This window comes from Hakea prostrata, chromosome 6 (assembly GCF_041222555.1).
Source record: "Hakea prostrata isolate BN-2017 chromosome 6, UWA_Hpros_2, whole genome shotgun sequence".
Taxonomy (NCBI): Eukaryota; Viridiplantae; Streptophyta; class Magnoliopsida; order Proteales; family Proteaceae; genus Hakea; species Hakea prostrata.
The window spans coordinates 22,292,822-22,305,248 of NC_142605.1; the positions used below are offsets into that span (position 1 = coordinate 22,292,822).

General features: G+C 36.5%; 2 protein-coding genes across 3 annotated transcripts; both read left to right on the forward strand.

Annotated features, from left to right (window-relative positions):
• The first annotated feature begins 2,311 nt into the window (after nt 1-2,311).
• LOC149012645 (putative linoleate 9S-lipoxygenase 5) lies at nt 2,312-7,083 on the forward strand. Of its 2 annotated transcripts, none has more exons than XM_089159145.1 (11): nt 2,312-2,435; nt 2,523-2,743; nt 3,081-3,293; nt 3,417-3,703; nt 3,898-4,135; nt 4,314-4,661; nt 4,914-4,999; nt 5,081-5,188; nt 5,281-5,591; nt 5,688-5,951; nt 6,038-7,083. In XM_089159145.1, exons 2-11 carry the CDS (start codon nt 2,548-2,550, stop codon nt 6,804-6,806), a joined length of 2,820 nt encoding a protein of 939 aa, XP_089015271.1. In that variant the 5' UTR covers nt 2,312-2,435; nt 2,523-2,547; the 3' UTR covers nt 6,807-7,083. The 2 variants fall into 2 exon arrangements, with proteins under 2 accessions (XP_089015271.1, XP_089015270.1); XM_089159144.1 differs by having other exon boundaries at nt 3,075-3,293; nt 6,038-7,081.
• Nucleotides 7,084-8,734: 1,651 nt separating this feature from the next.
• Nucleotides 8,735-12,096, forward strand: LOC149012646 (putative inactive nicotinamidase At3g16190). The gene is made up of 5 exons (XM_089159448.1): nt 8,735-8,868; nt 8,991-9,104; nt 10,422-10,656; nt 11,214-11,330; nt 11,878-12,096. The coding sequence occupies exons 1-5, from the start codon at nt 8,821-8,823 to the stop codon at nt 11,949-11,951; spliced, it is 588 nt and encodes a 195-aa protein (XP_089015574.1). The 5' UTR covers nt 8,735-8,820; the 3' UTR covers nt 11,952-12,096.
• The last annotated feature ends 331 nt before the right edge of the window (nt 12,097-12,427 follow it).

The following is a 12,427-nucleotide window of genomic DNA, read 5'->3' on the forward strand; positions in this document are numbered from 1 at the left end:
TAGACCAAACTAACCCAAAACCGATAAATTTTTCAATCCCCAACCCATACTCCCCTAGCTAATCTTGGGTTGATCTATTTCAAGTCAACCTTAATGTTTATAATGTCATTATCATATGGCCACTGTGGATGAAAATTGTTATTATATAGGAGATAACAGCAAAAAATTTTGAAAGAAATCAGACAAGCAAGATTTTGTTAGAAGTAAAAATTCACAAGAAGGATCCCTTACTTATAAATTATTTTCCTTGCTTCACACAACTTTCAATGTTAAATCAAAAAAAAATTGATACACATGTTCAATTAGAAAGAGAGTGTTGATGTCAAGAACCTTACCATTCCTTCAGTACTTATATATTATTTTCCTGTTTCCATTATTTTGACCACTAAAACTAAGGTACATGCATGCATGCACACTCGTCAACAGCTTTTCTATTGGTCTTTGCTTGTGAACTTGACTTTATCATCCCCTTCACACTTGCATTACAGCAAGAACGGAGAACCTACGAACCATGACATCAATCTTACCCACTTCGGCCAGGTTGTCATTCATTTAGAAATAGGTTTTCTTTATGAGTAAAGAAGTATTATACAATGAAGAAAGAGAAACAAAGGGAAGACTATGGGATGAGAAGAGACACGTACATTATCTAAATCTCAGGTAACAACAATATGTTTAATCCTTAGAAAGTTTATAAGAGGTTTGTGTAAAGAGCACACATCTTTATAGAGGGTTTTCCAAACATAGTCTAAGGAATTGGATTTGAAAGTCCATTTTCGAAGGTTCTTTTCGAGTCTTTTTTTTTGTCAAACATTCAAAACATTTCATTCATAATTGAAATAAATCTTGATGCACTAGCGTGGGTAGCAGAAAGAAAAACATAGAAACTAAGGGATGAGCCGAGCCCAATAAACCCTCGGAAAAGTGTAAAGAGCACACATCTTCATAAAGGGCTTTTCAAACATAGTCTAAGGAATTGGATTTGAAAGTTCATCTTCGAAGGTTCTTTTCAAGTCAAATATGGAAAATGTAGGAACCAAGGACTAGCTTGTCACAATGGAGGTACCTTTGAACGTAAACAAGACCCAATGAGCTTTAAGATTCAAAGACCGATACTGTCTGCACCTGTGCCAAATAGAAGCTAAGGCAAGACACCAAATAAACTCAATTAAAGTAAAAACAAATAAATGAAGGACGTCTTCAACTGAAGAAGAAGAAGGATGCATTGAAGGGAGACCATGATATGTGGACAGTATAAACATAGAAGAAGTTTTTATTGATCATAATTTCAAATTGATTATTTTTTTTTTTATATAGAAAAAGTTAATATCATTTAACAGACATGATTATAGTACATGTTCAAATGTCATACATGATTATATACATGGATCGCCTTAACAATGCATGAATCCTTGGGCAAAATGGAACAGAATAGTTTCCCAACACCACACCACTTGCATTTGTTTTTATTTTTTGATAAACCACTTGTATTATTAGTTGACTTGACCAGGAGAGAGAAATATATAGAGAACGCATTTAAGTATCAATATGATTAATACCAAACCCTAACTTAGGACAAAACTAATTACAATATCATTTTCTAGATTAGCTGTCAACTTAAGGCAACTTAACACTTCTATCTACTCTATTGGCTACTGAAATAAATTATGAACCGCTAAGAATTATAGATACATTTAATATCAATGAAAATGACAAATTTATTGTCGCCATGTAAAGCATGGGGAATCCGAATAATAAGAAAACCATAAGAAAAGTCAAGAACTAGATTTTATTTTTAGGAGAGATAACAAAGAAAAATACGTGAATTATTCAATTATATCGTCTAGAGTTTAGATTTTCTACCCACTTAAAAAGAATGGAAAAACTGGTCCCACACTCATGAATAAGCAATCCTAACTCATTATTGTATGGCAATCAAATAAAATATTTACCTTTAGAGAAAAACTTAGTGTTGAAAACTTTGTCACAAGCAGAATCCGAACTGTCATGGGATTTAATTTTTAATCTTCTATATTGGATCATCCAAGATCGAATAAACCAAAAAAAAAAATGGTTAAAAGAAAATAATAAGCGAGAGATGCCTTTGACAGAAACGAGAAATTCTCCTTCTGAGGACAAACCATTAAACATTAATTAAAAATTGTCCATCTTGGACCATTGTGCAGACTTGAAAATTTCTAGTCTTATAAAATATTATTGAAAAACTGAAAAAGTTATTAGCAAGTGGAACTACCCAGTTTAAATTTTCAGCTACTATTCCAGTATAAATAGGACCCATCAACAAATCATCCTTGATCAAGTCCATTTCCTCAGTTCTTCATTCTCTACTTCAAGTTCAAACCATCTTTCTGCTACTGTCTCTGTAGTTGATCAAGTGATTACTGGAAAAGAAAGAACACAAAACTAGTTTAAAGGTGAGATGGGTCTTCAAAGTTTTCTATTTTTGTCACTTTCTGGGAGAAGAAGTACTTTACTAGAATCTGGTTTTGCTGTTTTTTCAGACTGTAGAGACAGAAAGCATTGGAGATGGCTACTGGAGCTGCTGCAGCTTCCTTCAGTGGCATCAAGATCAGAGAAAGCAGTTTAAGCTCTGCAAAAACTGTAGATTTCACAAAGATTTGTTGTTCGCCGAGGTTTAAATCGAGGAGATCGAAGGTGTCGGTGATTCGAAATTCAACTCTTGATGGAGCACCACCTGTGTCATTAAGAACAACATTAGTAGGTATTATCAATCTCACCATGTTCTATGACTTTCAACCTTAAATAGAAGTCTGAGAAAACCAAGAAAATGGGCCAAATAGTGTCTAGGTTGACTTTCTATCTCTGTTTTTGTAGAGTAAGAGTTTGAGATTTGTTTGAATGGTAATCCATCACACCATGGTTTGGTTTATTTATTGATGAAGGTTACTACTGAATTTCAAATTTAAAAGAGAGTTACAAGCTTGAGATACATGAAGGTTTAGAAGCTCAGTTGAACCCAACCACTTCCTCTTCTGTTGGAAGATGGCTGTGACATTTAATTTTAATTTAGAACTAAGAATCTCATTCTCTAGATGTAGATATGAATGGAGGCCATGGTAGACCACCCTTGCCAAGCAACTGCAGCTCTGACAACAATGAAAGGAGCATAAAGATTGATGGATCAGTAGAGTTAATGAAGAAGACTGCTTTGGACTTCACCAATATCCAAGCATCCATCAGTGACTGGTTTGGTGAGTTGTTGGGCAAACGCATTTCATTCAAGCTAATCAGTGCTGCAAAAGGAGATCCAGGTCAGTTTTTCATATTAATTATGCTTTAATTTCATTGTTCTGAGGGGTTCTTCAAGTGTTAAGAACTTGAATGAATTTCTGAGAGAGACAGAGAAAGAGATTCAAACTGGTAAATCAATGCAGAAAATGGCATGCGTGGAGTGTTAGGAGCATCTGCATTCCTGGAAAGCTGGACAAAAGTCACCAAGCCAATAGCTGGTTCATATACATTTAAAATTGCATTTGATTGGGATGAAAGCATGGGAATTCCAGGAGCTCTGATTGTTGAGAATTTCCACCATAATGAGTTCTTCCTCAAGACTCTCACAATCGAAAATTTTCCTGGAAAGGATCCAATCCACTTTGTTTGCAACTCATGGGTTTACCCGTCTAAACGATATAGTTCCCCAAGGATTTTCTTTGCCAACCGTGTAAGATTTATCTCCATCTAGAGGATCTCTATTTGAAACTTCAACTCAGGAAATTTTCTACTGTATAAATCTGATCTGAAAGTTGGTTTAGTTTGAATTGGAAGTGTTAATGTGAAACAATTCAGGAACTAAAAATTGCTAAAGCTTCTTCATTAATTATTCCTTCCAACAAGTTGACAAATTCTCTTTTGCAGGCCTACCTACCAAGTAATACTCCAGAACCTTTACTTGACTACAGGAAACAAGAGCTTATGAATCTAAGAGGAGATGGCAAAGCAGAACTAAAGGAATGGGACAGAGTATATGATTATGCATTCTATAATGATCTAGGGAACCCTGACAATCCAAAGTATTGGAGACCCATTCTTGGAGGATCCAAGGAATATCCTTACCCTCGCAGAGGAAGAACTGGCAGGAAACCCACAAAGAAAGGTTAGAGAGAATTTCTACACAACTGTTCTTATTTCCATTTCATCTAACTGTACTTTATCCTTCACTGATGATAGAGAAAAAGAGTATAAACTAGCTCCTATTGGTTTCTATATTGTATTTTCATATCAAGCTTAATGATTTGAATGAGAATTTAATTGCCTTTCATTCTTCTTGGCAGATCCTAAAACTGAAAGCAGATTGCCAACTTTAAGTCTGAAACCTCTGAACATCTATGTTCCAAGAGATGAACAGTTTGCTCGATTGAAGATGGTGGACTTTATTGCTTACATACTTAAAAGTGTTTTCCAAGTCTTGCTCCCGCTTCTGAAATATGCTTTCTCCCTCAAACATGCTACATTCCACAGCTTCCAGGACATACAGGGCATGTACAAGGGGAGGATCAAAATCCCCAATAGTCCTACTATGGACAAAATTAGGAATGCGATACCACTAGAGATGATAAAAGAATTGGTTCGTTCAGATGGAGAGCCGCTCTTCAAATTCCCGATGCCTCAAGTGATCGAAAGTAAGTATTTACCATTGATACAGTCATTCTTTCTAAAACAGAAGCTGATACAAGCCATGGTATTGTATTCCAAGTATATCTCCATTGAAATCCAAGGTGATACTGTGTAATGTTCCTGCAATAAGGCGTAAAATAGATAATGCCTGCTGTCAATATGAAATTCTCAGCTAAAAGAAACTTTCTATTGTTCTTGCATGGTGTAATCCATGGGATGAAACTGATCTCTGATAATGCTTCATGGTACTACTTCAGAGGACAAGAATGCTTGGAGGACAGATGAAGAATTTGCAAGAGAAATGCTTGCGGGAGTGAACCCAGTTTCAATCCGCCGTCTTCAAGTAAACTAAAGCTGCCAATTGTTCTCCATTCTGAACATATTATATATTTGAGACTACTTATAATAAAATGCTAACATACAGGAGTTTCCCCCAACCAGCAAGCTCGATCCAAAACTATATGGCAACCACACTAGTTCAATAACCAAAGAACACATTGTGAAGAACCTAAATGGGTTAACGGTAGATGAGGTAATTTTAAGTAGTAGTAACAAATCACATAAATTTATAAATGTCTTAGAACTACTATTGGAGATTTGATTCATGACATGGTTTTTGTGCAGGCCATCAAGAACTACAAGCTATTTATAGTAGATTATTATGATGAACTGATGCCATACTTGAGGCGTATAAACAGTCCTAGTACTACCACAAGGACCTATGCTGCCAGAACAATTCTGTTCTTGAAAGATGATGGTACCTTAAAGCCAGTGGCTATTGAGTTGAGTTTACCACACCCAGATGGAGACCAACATGGGGCAGTTAGCAAGGTATGCACCCCGGATGAAAATGGAATTGAAGGTTCAGTCTGGCAGTTGGCCAAAGTATATGCTGCTGTAAATGACTCTGGCTTTCACCAGCTCATCACCCACTGGTAAAAATCTGTTCCAGAACAGCATTTGTGGGAAATCAGCTACTCCTAGCTTATTTCAGAATGAGTTTCTGAATGGTTTCAATTTGTTCACTGCAGGTTGAAAGCCCATGCCATGATGGAGCCTTTTGTTATTGCAGTGAATAGACAGCTTAGTGTGCTTCATCCAATCCACAAGCTTTTGTATCCTCACCTTCGGGATACCATGAAAATAAATTCCATCGGGCGGCAGATCCTTATCAATGCCTGTGGAGTAATTGAAGGCATTGTCTTTCCAGGGAAGTTTGCCATGGAAATGTCCTCTGCTGTTTATAAGAATTGGGTTTTCCCTGAACAGGCATTGCCCACAGATCTTATCAAGAGGTGAGTAAATCACATTCTCCAGAAAAATTTCATGAACCTTCACTGAAAAAAGTAATGAAATAACAGGATACCCTTGTTTCATTCAGAGGAATGGCAATACCAGACTCGAGCAGCCACCATGGCCTTCGGCTTGTCATTGAGGACTACCCATATGCAGTTGATGGGCTTGAAATCTGGTCAGCAATTGAAACGTGGGTTCATGAGTATTGCTCTTTCTACTATCCAAGAGATGATATGATCCAGGATGATCATGAACTTCAGTCCTGCTGGTCAGAGCTTCGCAATGAGGGTCATGGTGACTTGAAGGATAAGCAATGGTGGCCTAATATGCACACACTTTCTGATCTAACACAAATATGCACCATTATCATATGGACTGCCTCAGCCTTCCATGCAGCTGTAAATTTTGGACAATACCCTTATGCAGGCTACTTCCCAAACCGCCCGACAATAAGCCGCCGCTTACTGCCTGAGCCAGGCACTCCCGAATATGCTGAGCTCAAGACAGACCCTGATGCTGCCTTCCTAAAAACAATTACAGGCCAAATAAAGACTCTCATTGGTGTGTCTGTTATAGAGATTTTGTCTAGGCATACATCTGATGAGGTTTATCTTGGACAAAGAGACAGTCCTGAGTGGACATCAGATGCAGAACCATTGAAAGCATTCCAGAGATTTACAGATAAGCTAAAGGAGATTGAAAAGAGAATCACAGAGATGAACAAAGACCTAAGCTTGAGAAACAGAGTAGGTCCAGTAAAGGTGCCATACACTCTGCTCTATCCAGACACTTCTAATACCACTGGTGTTGGTGGGCTCACTGGAAAGGGAATTCCCAATAGTGTTTCAATATGAAGTATTGAATTTAAATCCTTTAGATTTGAATCACTGCTAGGATCTCCTTTGCCACTATGATGCTTTCTCTTGTATTACTACTGAGCCTGTATTTTGAGTTTCATTGGTGGAACTTGGTTTTGCCAATATTGATCAATGTAGATTGATCTATATTCTGGGATTTTGAACCAAAAAAGATAAAATGTTCTACTTTCAAGGATTATAATTGTACTTTAATTTGATTGATTTAGATTAATTATATATGATTAGATCATTCAAATCTAATCTTGACATGAAACAGTGCAGCCAAATTAATCCCCTTATGTGGAGGGACAAAGATAAATAAAAATGTGATGATGATGGATCTCTAACTGACACAAAGATGTCTTATCATCTTCACATTATAAAATTAATAAAATACACCATTTTAGTAGTTCTGGAAGAGCTTCAAACAGTACTAGTGCAAGAATGAATCCACATACAGTCTTTTGAATGGTCTCTTTCCACTGACTGGGTTTTGAAGCTGGTAACTATGACATCCACTCTTTTTAATAAAGTATTCTTCTACCCAAATAAAAGAAAATTTTTACATACCACAAAGGGTTTTTCAATTGGCAAATGATCGTTGCTTCTTAGTGAAAAGGTTATAGATTCGACTCGCATGACGGTATTTTTAAATTATATAAAAGTTATCTAAGGATGTAGTCAAGTTACTTATAAATTGACCAAATAAATCTCATTTAAATAAAAATTAAAAATAAAAGAAAAATCAGATGAATCTACATGCTACATTTTAGTGATGGTTTAAAGAATGATATCATCTAGATGAGGTCCAAATATTCATGCTAGATAACCACGTGTCAACTTGAGTTCCATTGTTTATTGTGTAAGAAGGTTGTGTTTAAATTAGAGTTAACTACATATACATCCCTCGAATTTGCAAACTATTACATATACAGTATATTATTACATTTACACCCTCTAGGTTTCAAATTATATATCAAACGCATTCCTACACTTAGAATAATGGGGTTAAAGTGATGATGATTCATGATCTATTGTATTTTTTGAAATTCTCAAAATGCCCTCCTATCCTTGGATCCGTTTCAATTATCAAAGAGAAATAATCCAAAAAAAAGGGAAAGAAATAAAGAAGAGGGAAGGGTGAAGAGTAACTATGCTGATTTTCAGTTTTTTTTTCCCCTAATGGTGCTAAATGTAGGGAGATATTTGTAATGTAATAATTTCTAGAAGGTGAAAATATAATAATTTGCAAATCTAATGAGTCTATATGTAATTTCTTCTTTAAATTAATCTGCATATCAGCGAATCATGCTTCCTTTCCCTTAGACTTAAAGCCCAAAAAAAAATGCAACTGCAAGAAATATCTTTTTATCAATGCTATTGTCTTTTAATTTTCTTAAAGAACAAAATAGTATATTTTCTTAGTATTTATCAAAACTATTTGGAAGTAATAGAAGAACGTCCTTTAACTAATACCTCTTGCCCTTAACAAATGTCTTTTAATCTCTTGAAAGAACAAATCTATCACTTCCTTCATAGTCTATGGTGTCTCTTCAATTTTAGATGCATGTTTCATGCTTTTTAAATCAAAAATAAAAAATATATATAAAGGATTTTAAAAGGATTTTTTTTTCAAGAACAAATTTTAAAAGTTATTGGATGTGGCTTGATATAGAATCCTTATTGTATGTGAGAAAATACTAACTTTGGACTTACATAATGCATGATTAATCCTTTCTTTTCATAATCAGAAAAACAAATTTGTTGACTTGGATGGAGAAGAGTGGTACATGGCATTTTCATAGTCTTGAAGATCTTTACCAAAAAAAAAAAAAGTCTTGAAGATATTGTTTACTAGAAAAAATAAATAAATTCTAGGGAAAACCCCAACAAGAAAATGTATATAAGAACAAAGATATGCTGCAAATTTTCAGTACCTCTGCACTGATTTGGAGCAATATCTCACCTCCCTTTGTGTGACAAAATTTTCAGAAATAAGAACCCAGAGAAAATGGCAGACCAAATGAAGAAAACAGCTATGCTTGTCATTGACATGCAGGTTTCCTTTCTTTGCTTCTCACTCCCTTCTCCATTGTTCTTTTACACGTTTCAGAGTATTTCTGTTGTAATTCCATTTTGAAGAGGTCTAATGTTGATTCCATTTCATGGGTTTGGATGCAGAACGATTTTATTCTTCCAGGGAAGCCCCTGCAGGTGGGTGGAGGCCAAGCTATTATTCCTAACGTCATTAAGGCAGTCGAAATTGCAAGAGAGCGTGGTATTCTTATTGTTTGGGTATCAATCTTTCCCTCTCTCAATCTGTTTCTTAATCTATGATAGTTCTGGAGAAGAAAATCCTCTCTTTCTATATTAATTTTAGCTCATTCGGGCTCTATTTAGTTCCCATAAAGTGTTTGGAACTTGGAAGTGATTTTACTTCCGAATGTTCCATGTTTATCTGGTTTAACTTGTGCGATGGGGAAAGCAAGCAATTAGTTTCAGGAAATACTCTACAATTTGCTGTTACTGTTGTTGATGTTGCTTTAAGAACTGCTTTTGTTTATGAGGGGTTTTATCGGCAGTATATAGAGTAGGGTTTCATGCTTATTTCTGTTTCTTTTCTTTGGGAAGACAGATCAATTGTATTATCTAATTATGGTTAGTGTTTAGTGATTGGGACAAGTAGCAATTGTGTTCTAACTGATCTGGTAGTAGATGTAAGTGTTATCATTTTCAACTAGTGGCAGAGGAACGATTTTCATTTAGCTCTCCAGGCAACACGGTTCCAAAAGGATGGAAAAAAAAAGGACTGAGACTGATTGAAAAATCAGCTGAAATGCAATGGTTTGTGAACTTAAAATCAAAACATGCAACATCCCACAACACAAAACCCAGTCTTGTGAGGATTGGAGAAGCAAATATATTACTCAATTAACGTAGATAATCTGAACAAAAGTCTTTGGTTGCTCCATTGTGAGCAACTAATCACAGGTTCGAGTCCAGAAACATCTCTGCAAAAGTAGGGATAAGGCTTCTTACATTAAGACCCTCTCCTGGACTTATAGTCAGGGGAGACCCATGTACTGGGAAATGGAAGCTCCTACTCAAAACAAAGAAAAACAGTTACTGAGTCATTAACTGACAGAACTAATAGCAGCTCATGAATTAAGCTGAGTTACCCTTAACTCTGTCCTTCTTTTTCAATTAGCATTCTAATGACTTCCACTCAGAGGAAACTATGCCAACTATGTTCATCACCATGCCAATAAGCAGCTCTTAACTAGAAGAACCAAATCAATAGTGCTTCCCTGTTTTCTTTGAATATGAGTTGTCCATAATGTTTTATATAATCATTTCTGCCCACATGGACTTTGGAGGGATGATTTGGTATACCTGACAGTAGCATCTGATAGCATGACCTTGTCACATGTCAAATTTAATACCATATGGGTAACATTTGGTAACATATGATGCAGCAAAAATTGTACGAGAAAAATGTTTGAACGGTATTGAGCACCCATCAAGCTACTCCATGTGCATTCTTAAGGTTTAGGGTTATTGGGTTGGAAATCTGACTTGTCCTTGATTGCTCCGCTTTGTTATTGCTTGTAGGTTGTCCGGGAACATGACCAAATGGGAAGAGATGTTGAACTCTATCGGATGCACATGTACGGTGAAGGCAAAGAAAACCCAGTTAGCTTGAACAATGTGGGGTCAGAACTAGTTGATGGTTTGGAGATCCAAAAAGGTGATTACAAGCTTGTGAAGACTCGTTTCAGTGCCTTCTTTGGTACCAACCTTCATTCATTTCTTCAAAGGGTTGGCATCAACAGCCTAGTTGTGACAGGTAACTAAATTTCAGATCAGCAGTTGCTATAGATTCATACGCTTTATGATCCTATTTTGACAGTTGAATGGCTTTAATTTTAGCCCTCACCTCTTAATGAGTTATTTATATGGCTAAAAGGAAAGTGGAGATGCATCTCCTTCATGTTAGTGGAATGAAGTAAATCCCACCCCCCCCCCTAATAAGATGGGGTGTCCCTCTGTTTTAAAACCCAACCCCCCCCCCCCAAAAAAAAAAAAAAAAAAAGAGTAAATTAACAGTTGGGATTTATTCCTGTCTTCAATAATAGACATGTTGTCTCATGGATCACTGCTTTTGTTTGGAAGTTTTGGGTACTGTCTTTTGCAAGGAATTTGTTTCCTCATTAAAAGGCTTGGCCCTTGCCAACAGTGTCCCTACCCAACTTGCCTGGCCTGTTGCAAATCCTAACCTTGGGTTTGTGTTAAGTTGGATCTAAGTTGCATGGATGACCAGCTTACATACCCCCCCCCCCCCTGTTTTTTATTTTTTATGTTTATTTCTCTTGAATTCCTTTGATTCTTTGTTTTCTGTTACAGGAGTTCAAACCCCAAATTGCGTCAGGCAAACAGTCATTGAAGCACTTCAGTTGGACTATCATCCTATCACAGTCATTACTGATGCCACTGCAGCTGCCACACCTGAAGTACATAATGGTAAATGCCTTTCTATTGATTCCATTTTTTCGCAGCAAGATTACTCGGATTCTCTTCTGATTTTTCTCTTAGGGGAATATATATTTTTTGGGTGTTTTAATTATCTGAAAGTGAATATCTGCCGTTGGTTGCTCTGAACACAAGACAGGGTCTCACCCCCCCCCCCCACCCCCACCACAAGAGAGGGTTTTGAGAATACAAGTTTGAATGAAGTTTCAAAAGAAACCAACCAATGCTATTTTTTCATCCCAGTAACAACCCTCTCAAACATCAACTCAAGCAGGAGCCACATGAGCTAAGAAAAAGGCCATACCCTGAATGGTTTGATGCAAGTGGGTCAATGTTTTTTGAAGGTTGACTCAGTCATGAGTATATCGACCCAACCCAAGCCATGCTAATGGGTTTGAACTTTGAACAATCCAACTTGAAAAGTCACATTAATTTTTGGTGTTTATTGGATTTCAGAAATTATTTCAATATACTTTAATTTATTGATAATTCAACTTTCATGAATTGGTGATTAACATGGTGGAGTTTCATGAACCAGCCAACCTTTTCGACATGAAGAATGTTGGGATTGCAACACCAACAATGGAGGAGTGGATCAAGTCCATAGCATGATTTTGTCCTCAACATATCACAACTCCAAAGTGATTTTCAATACTGTTGCTGTACTCATGAGTCATGAGTGAAAGGATGTTTGTTTTGGTTTTGCTTTGGGATTCTTGAAGGGAAATAATGTAATATTTTGTACTGGTTATTAAAAGGTTTGATCTTTATATGAATAGCATTTCAGCATGGCATGTATGAATGTGAACCGAATGAATCTGTTTGTGGTCCAGCCACTTCACTGGTTGTAATCACTAGCACGTCTGGTGAACCCGGTCCGGTCCATATTAATCCAAGCTGGAGGTTTTTTTCCTCATTGTGAGAATTTGGTTGATTTATTTGATTGATCTGACTGGTAAACAGACCAAGTTTTGTGATCAACCCAACTCAAATTTCAAACCAAGCCCCATCCACCACTCCCCCAAGGTGTTCTTTTGGGAACAGGGAGGTTTTTTTAAAGAGGGGAGAAAAAAGGGCATGTACCACAT

Excerpts from the sequence above, each read along its gene's own strand:
- LOC149012645 (XM_089159144.1), top strand. The coding sequence starts at position 2,548 with ATGGCTACTGGAGCTGCTGCAGCTTCCTTCAGTGGCATCAAGATCAGA. Across the intron at positions 2,744-3,074 it reads ATTAAGAACAACATTAGTAG|ATGTAGATATGAATGGAGGC; the intron begins GTATTATCAATC and ends CTCATTCTCTAG. Across the intron at positions 5,189-5,280 it reads ATGGGTTAACGGTAGATGAG|GCCATCAAGAACTACAAGCT; the intron begins GTAATTTTAAGT and ends GTTTTTGTGCAG.
- LOC149012646 (XM_089159448.1), top strand. The coding sequence starts at position 8,821 with ATGGCAGACCAAATGAAGAAAACAGCTATGCTTGTCATTGACATGCAG. Across the intron at positions 10,657-11,213 it reads CAACAGCCTAGTTGTGACAG|GAGTTCAAACCCCAAATTGC; the intron begins GTAACTAAATTT and ends TTTCTGTTACAG. Across the intron at positions 11,331-11,877 it reads CACACCTGAAGTACATAATG|CCAACCTTTTCGACATGAAG; the intron begins GTAAATGCCTTT and ends TTCATGAACCAG.